Source organism: Capra hircus, chromosome 20 (genome assembly GCF_001704415.2).
Source record: "Capra hircus breed San Clemente chromosome 20, ASM170441v1, whole genome shotgun sequence".
Lineage (NCBI taxonomy): Eukaryota > Metazoa > Chordata > Mammalia > Artiodactyla > Bovidae > Capra > Capra hircus.
The window spans coordinates 71,045,727-71,053,377 of record NC_030827.1 but is presented as its reverse complement, the minus strand read 5'-3'; the positions used below and the strand labels follow the sequence as shown (position 1 = coordinate 71,053,377).

Genomic DNA, 7,651 nt, shown 5'->3' with positions numbered 1-7,651 from the left:
GGGGGTCTCGTCCGAGGCTCCAACATAAAGCCTGTCTCCAGCCCAGCGTCCCCTGGGACTCCCTAGTTGTGCTCTCACATGAGTCTCATTTTCTGCAGTTTTAATTTGAAAGCCTCCCCCCGCCCCCGCCCCGTAAAAGTCTCTTGTTTTCTAAAACAAGGGTTTCCTGACTTGAGTTCAGACACAGGGACGCTTTCTTTCATCGGAGGACCAGGAAGTCTCAGGTTTTTCCCAGCTGAAGAGTCTCAGCACAGAGAGCGGGTGTTTAAACCCGACTTCAGACCTGGGCCCAGAGGCCTTGCAGGGTGCCTCGGGGCTGGAGACCTGGGCTGGGCTCGCTGCGTCCTGCCCCGGGCATCACCTCTGGGCCTTTCCCAGTGCCGGTCGCGGGGTGAGGGGCGGGCTCTTGGAGGCGAGGCGGTGAGTGGTCGATCTGCTGAGTGTCCGCGTGCTCAGCGCAGGGCAGTCGGGGCCGTGCCTTGGACCCGTGAGCGCCTGGCCTTGCCCGCTTCCTCCTCCTCAGTCCTGGAAGCCGCTGGGCATGCTCCACGCATGGGCAGGGCCCTCCTGGCCGAGGCCATGCCCTTGCCCCCAAGGCCCCAGCCCTTGCATCCACGTGGGCACCATGGATGCCGCCAGAGTGCCCAGCGTCCCCACGCGCCCACAGGGAGCGATGCAGCGCTAAGAGGGGGGGACCGGCAGATGCGAGCTGGATCCAGTAGAGCTTCTGGCATCAGACACAGCCGTAACAGCGAACTGTTGACTGGATGGAAAACACCTTCCTCTGTGCCCGCCACAGCCAGGGAGCAGCCAGAAAGCGTCGCCTCGCCGCCGGAAACAACGCTGCCCGCCCGCCAGGCTCAGGCCGAGCTTCTCAGCACCTCCCTTATCCTACCACGTTAATCCTTTCAGCGGCCGCCCAGCCAGGCAGCAAGCAGGCAGACCGAGGCCTAGGAGGTCAGGGCCCTCACCCGGGCTACGTGGCGGGGCAGCCCTGCCCTCACCTTCGTCTCCAGCTTCCTCCTCACACAGCCACGGTCCCTGCCTGGGAGGTGAAGGGTGAGCTCCCTGGCCCCATCCCTGGAGCTGGAGCCTGGAGCACCCAGGCCAACAGGGTCACCCTCCTGGGGGTTTCGGTGGCTCCGCGGGAGCTGGACCTGCAGGAGGCCTCCGTCTCGGAGGTTTCTCTGGAGTAATAGAACGGTTTAGAATTTTACATTTAGTCTCTCTGTGAACAAAGGATATCAGAGCATTTAATAGTTGCTGAATCGTAATACCATCTCTGAATATGCTTCTTGAAAGACTGCTCCAGAGGTTAGCCTTTGATCCAGGAGCATCAAGCCTGTGGCGTGCACTGCTGTGTAAATACAGAAGCAGGTGGCTTTTAGCCCAGAGAAATGTCCCCTCTGATGGAACTCTTGCCTACACAACAAATGACTTGAGGCAAACAGGAACTTGGGCTTCCCAGGTGGCACTAGTGGTTAAGAACCGCCCGCCAAAGCAGGAAACAATGAGGCAGGAGTTTGGCCCCTGGGTCGGGAAGGTCTCCTGGAGGAGGGCATGGCAACCCACTCCAGTATCCTTGCCTGGAGAGTCCCATGGACAACGGAGCCCGGAGGGCTGCAGTCTGTGGGGTCACAAAGAGTTAGGCATGACTGCAATGCCTTAGCACATACAAGAGGAACTTAGCTCCGGGGATAAGTAAAACTATTCTAATTCTAGATAAGTGTTCGGCGTCCAGTCGACACGGACTCAATTCTTAAGCTCTGTTGTGTACATGGAAGCTGCCCGCCAGCCCTCGAGGAGGGACACAGGGGGGCCCCAGGGGGTTGCACACAGGGTCCTCCTGGAGGGGCTTTCTACCCCTGCCCAGGGCGGGGCCCCAACTTTGGGCTCTGACCTCTCTCCCCGTCCCATCAGCTCTGTCTCTGGCGTTCCATCTCTCTCTGATGCTCCATCAGGGAGATAAGGTGCATGCCTGAGACACACTTCACAAAGCAGGACTTGCCCCCCCTCAGGGGCACTGACTCTGATATTTCCTATTTTGTTAAAATGAAAAAAAAAAAAAAAAAAGTCAAGCCAGACCCACTAAATTGGAGTGGTTCGATGTTTCCCATCCTGTGGAATGGCTGCGGCCCTGTGCAGGGGCAGCCCAGTTGCCTGGCCCTCTCTGTCACCTAAGGTCAGAGGGGGGGGCGGTGGCCAGAATGACTGTCAGCTCTTGTTTTCCCAGATGTGAATGGACCTCAGTGTGGCCAGCTGGTACCCGTGCGCGGTGAGGGGCTGGTTTGCAGGACCCCGGAGCATCAGGGAGAGATGGAGGAGGGAGGTTCCGGTGCCTCAGGCTCTGCTGGTGGTACTGGGGCCCTGGGCGTCCTCGGGGACGGGGGGAGGTGGGAAGCAGGCAGGTCTCCCAAGGTCAGGACATGGCAGCGTCTTCCGGGGAGAACCATGGAGCACAGGGCTTGCTAATTAACCGTCTCAGAAAAGGTGACCTTTCCTGCCGTCCGTGACCAGGAGACGGGCAAAGATGCTGCTCAGGCGCGTCTACAGAGGTTAAGCGAGCACCGTGGAGCAAAACCAAGGAAAGCCAGACACGGAGGAGTTCGCTTACCCTTTAAATCACCTGTTTCACTGTTGCCAAGCCTTTATTAAAATGCTCCTCTCAAAGGGAAAATCACACGGCTTTTCTGGGCTGTGACACCTAGACTGTTTCTAAAGGTCATTGGGCAAAGAGCATCTGTCCGACGGCAAAGCACAGTGTGGATGGAGGCTCCGAGGCCCCCATTGACAGAGCTGGGGCGCAGGCGGCCTCTTCCCCCCAGGAGCTGGTTTCCAGTCAGGGCAGGAAGAAAACACGTACTCAGGTGTTTCAAAATTGACACGATTCACTTGTATTAAAGAGCGTAACCTCCCCTTGGAGAACAGACATCAAACACAGCATTCAGGTGGCTAGCCCCACTTGGGTGTGTGAGGCTGGACCAGAAGGACGGCCTTTAGATGTCACATGAGAACTTACACTACCTGTTTCCACCCGTCCACCCACCTGTCCACCCACCCACGTGCACACAGATTACCCACCCACCCATCCACCCACCTGTCCACCCAATCACCCATCCTTCCATCCATCCACCCTTCCATCCTTCCATTCACCCACCCACCCATCCATCCACACCTCCATCCACCCACCCATCCACCCTTCCATCCATCCATCCACTCACCCCTCCACCCACCCTTTCTTTTCCTCTCTTCCTTCCTCTTTCTCGCCTCTTCCTCCATTCACCCACCAGTGCCCCTCCCTGTTCGCTCCCTCATCTGTAAATGTAACTTGAGTGCCACTGCCCACTGTGTGCCAGCTCCAAGACACTGGCAGAAATGCACAAGACGAGCTCAGCCCCTGCTCGCGGGGGAGCTCCTGCTCAGACTGGGGAGACAGTGAGCACTCTCCCTTCCATGGGAACCTGCTGGGGAGAGTGGGGGTTCCTGAGCACCGATCAGGGGTGGACCCCAGAAGCAGAGGTCAGAGCAGACTCCCAGAGGTGGCATCCAACCAGAAGGACAAAGCGCAGGGCTCTTCTCTGGGCTGTGGCCAGAGCTGACGGGCATCTGGAAGGACCTCTTTCTCCAGAGCGGACCGGAGATCCTTAGGGACCAAAGGCAGGGAGCTGCCCCAGGACTCTGTTGTCATGTCTCCAGAAGAGGTGCTCGCGCTGGGCAGGAGCCGCGGTCACCTCAGCCCGCCTGGCCGGGGTCCGGACCCCCGGGGAGCCTGCAGGGGAGCTGGCTGGGCAGAGGAGGGCTTGAGAGAGAGGAAAGACAGACGGGAGGACTTGGGGGTACACCCGCGGGGCCACGGGTGGGTCGGGCTGAGCCTGGCAGACCTGGGAAGGCGGAGCTGTGCACGCTCGTGGCAGGCGGAGGTGAGTGAAGGGGGTTCTCAAGGAAGGGGTCTGGGCGCCCAAGGCGCCACCTGGACGAGACGCTGTCAGGCAGGAACGTGGCCATACAGCCCTGGCCGTCTCCCCGCGGGTCTCTTTATTGTTGGGGACAAGCACACGAGACGCCACTGTGAACACAGACGGACGCGGACACCACTGGCATTCTTCAGGAGTGCTCAGCGCTCCTGGGAAGGATGGGGGGGGGCCGACTCCTTTTGGCCACACCCGCCCCCGAGCGCCAGTCCACCCATGGCTCCCCTGAGCAGCCGGTTCCGCGGGCCTGGGCTGAGGGCCGCTCCCAGCGAGGGCTCCGCGGGCCTGTCTGGCAGCCTCCCGGTGGCCCTGGGCACGTGGTCAGCAGGGCGTCCCCGGACCATGGCCACGAGCCCTGCGGACGGCAGCGCCAGAGGCTAACATCCTCTCTAGCAACCTTGGCAACGTTGGCCAAAGGGCTTCAGAAACCGGCCCCGCCTTCTGAGCACGGGTTTGACTCCCGGGTCAACGCGGCTCTGAAAGCCATTCCCTAAGGAAAGCAGAGCTGCGGCTGCTGAGATAGGCGCCTCCGAGAACTGAGATTCTCCTAAGGTTGGGGAGTCCAGGCTAAGCCGCAGGGGCACCCCTGCTCCTGGCAAGCTCGCCTTCTCTGTGGCTGGGGGTCCGCGGTGAGGTGACCGTGAGCTGACAGGGAGCCACGTCGGGCGAGACCAGTGGCAGTCCACACAGATTTTACCGAGTTTTCCCCTCAGCTACAAGGAGATAAACAGCGCTTCTGTCTCCCACCCAGGCCCCTGGCCCTTCGGGGCTCAGACTGGACCCACTTGACATGCGGATGCTTTTTCACCTTTTGTGCGGCTTCTCCCATTTCACGGCTGCACAAGAAGGGCAAACATGACACTCGGCTTTTTAATAGGAGCAAAGCAAAGGGTGTAGGAAGCTACTGCGAGAGCCGGGGTTCTCGGCAGAGAACTGTGACCTATAATTATCGTTATTTCTCCTCCACATGCGCACCGGCGGCGCGGCCCGAGCTCCAGGGGGCCCTGGTGGGCCGGCGGGGGTGGAGGGCAGGCGGCGGCTGAAACGCACAGAACACAGCTCAGTCGATTCTACCTGCGGAACGAGCACAGACTAGGGGAGGTACACAGCAACACGTGGACGGCGGGGCGGCTCCCGGGGCACAGCGGGCACGCCCGTCCGGGGAAAGACGCGTGCGTGTCCAGCGAGGCGCAGGGCGCTGGGCCGGGGGTGGGGTGCCCTCCTCGCCCTGGTCTTCGCCGACGGCAGCCAGCAGCTCTTCCTCCTCCTCCATCCGCCTACACCACGAGCCAGTGGCGGAGCTGCAGAGGAAACAGGGTTTGCTGAGACAAGAAGTGAGGTGCCCCTTGGATACAGGCAGCTCCCAGGCTGGGGGCCCTGCGGTAGCCAGGAGGAGGTGGGGGCGGGGACCAGCGCGGCTCCTGGGCACCACAGACCTGACTCCCCAGTCACTTCCTGGAGCCAAGTCATCGCTTCACAAAGTCAGAGCACGGCGGCCTCAAGGGACCAGAATGCGGCCCAGTGGCCTCCGCTCTGGGCAGATACTGGACGCCACAGGCCTGGGAGGGTCCCAAAGTGCACGCCGCCAGCCCACTCACAACCAGCGGTGCCCCCAGCCCTTGGCGGCCTCACTCCTGGGGCCTCCAATCCCGTCCCGGGGCAGCCCCACACCCCGCGGTGCCGGCTGCTTTGTGCAGCTGTGTGATAACTGGCTGAGAAGGGGACACGGCACAGAGCTGCACAGTTCAAAGGTCAGAGGCTGCTTCCTGAGAAGTAGCGGACAAGGTCCCTGTCAGTGAAGGGGGCACAGAAAGGGGGTGGGTGGTGGAGCTTTCATAATGGGGGGGGGTACGGGGGGATGAGCAGGGCAGTGCCAGAGAGACAGACAAAGAGATTTCTGGGCCAGGGACTCCCCAGCGGTCCAGTGGTTGGGACTCAGGGCTTTCACTGCCGAGAGCCTGGGTTCAATCCCTGGTTGGGGAAGTAAGATCCCGAAAGCTGCACAGTGCAGCCAAAAGCAAGAAAAACAATGATATTTCTGGTCCAGATGGAGTAACGGGGACCTAAGAGGCTCTACCATCCAAAACCACTTAGAATGAACAATATGTATATAACAATGCATTTTCAGACAGCAGGAGATTGGACGACAAAGAACAGAGACCCTGAGAGAGACCAGGAGGATGAGGCCCCCAGCTGCCCCACTCGCAGCCTCAGCAGCAGCGTGGGGCGCGGAGCCCAGGGCAGGTGGTGAACCCCGGGGCTGGCGAGATGGGGTGAGCGTGGGAGAGCCCCAGGGCGCGGCAACTCACAGGACGGAGTTCCAGAGGGGGTCGCAGCACCCAGAGCTCTGAGCATGTACATGGGGACCCAGGGTCCAGCTGAGCGGCCAGGCACTCGAGTCCAGAAAGACCCTCCCAGCAGGATTCATTCCCCAAACCTAGACACTGGGAGCTGAGGCTGCCCCACAACCAGGCAGGAGTACCTCTTGGGTCTCGGGAGCTGACTAGAGTGTTCCTCAAGGTCTTGCTCCAGCATCAGGAGGGCGGGAAGCCCCACGCCCAACGCTGCTGTGGTCCCACTTAACAAGTCTTCACAAGCAAGTCCCCCAGAGATCAAACTGTCTCCAAGTAATTCGATGATGACCCAGAACAGAGCCCCAGAGTATCTGGTGGTGGTTTAGTCACTGAGTCGTGTCTGACTCTTGTGACCCCGTGGACTGCAGCCCGCCAGGCTCCTCTGTCCATGGGATTCTCCAGGCAGGAATAATGGAGTGAGTTGCCATTTCTTTTCCCAGGGGATCTTCCCAACCTGGGGATTGAACCCAAGTCTCCTGCACTGCGGGCAGATTCTTTACCCACTGAGCCACAAGGGAAGCCCCCAGAGTATTTAAAGTAGCACAGATATATCTAGGCTTTAACATGGCAAAACTCACAACACCTAGAATTCAGTTAAAAATGACTAGACATGCAAGGCATCAGCAAAATCCAACATCTTATGAGAAAAGTCAACTGATGCTGACCCAGAACAGACACAGATGTTAACACTGGCAGATGAGGGCCTGGCTCAGTGATCGTAACTGCACCGCACGACCAGACAGGTAAGCTGAGGTGTGACCGACATAAAACGTCCAGCGTGGACTTCTAGAGGTGAACACGACAGTGCGTGCAAGGACAGATCCGCTGGGCGGGCTCATCGGCAGATTAGGCTTTGCTGAGGTGAAAAACTAATGACTAAGCAAAGCAACAGAAAACACACGGAATAAAACACGCAGAGGGAAGAGGCCCAGGGAGCCTGAACCGTGTGACCGGAACCCCTGAAGGTGAGGAGGCAGAAAAAGCGGGAGGAACGACAGCAAATATTCCCAAACACACTGGGAACTGTAAACTCACAGCTTCAAGAGGCTCAGGGGACTGTGGGTATAAGAAGCAGGAATCCTGGTGCATAACCACACACAGTGGAGAGACGAGCTCAAGGACTCAGAATGAAGCCCTTCAATAAAGTTCGAAACGACGGAAACCAAACAGTCCGCTTCTCAGGAATTTAGCGGTACCTGTAGATGCCACACATCACTGACTCCCTGGACGTGAGTCTGAGTGAACTCCGGGAGTTGGTGATGGACAGGGAGGCCTGGCGTGCTGCGATTCATGGGGTCCCAAGGAGTCGGGACACGACTGAGCGGC

General features: G+C 59.4%; 1 protein-coding gene across 1 annotated transcript in view; it reads right to left on the bottom strand.

The window, feature by feature from the left end:
• SLC6A3 (solute carrier family 6 member 3) overlaps positions 4,822-7,651 on the bottom strand; it is a 33,880-nt gene continuing 31,050 nt past the window's right edge. The window contains exon 15 of the mRNA XM_018065473.1: positions 4,822-5,272. Coding sequence (XP_017920962.1) covers positions 5,249-5,272 — 24 coding nt within the window. The 3' untranslated portion in view covers positions 4,822-5,248. The remainder of the gene's footprint in view (positions 5,273-7,651) is intronic.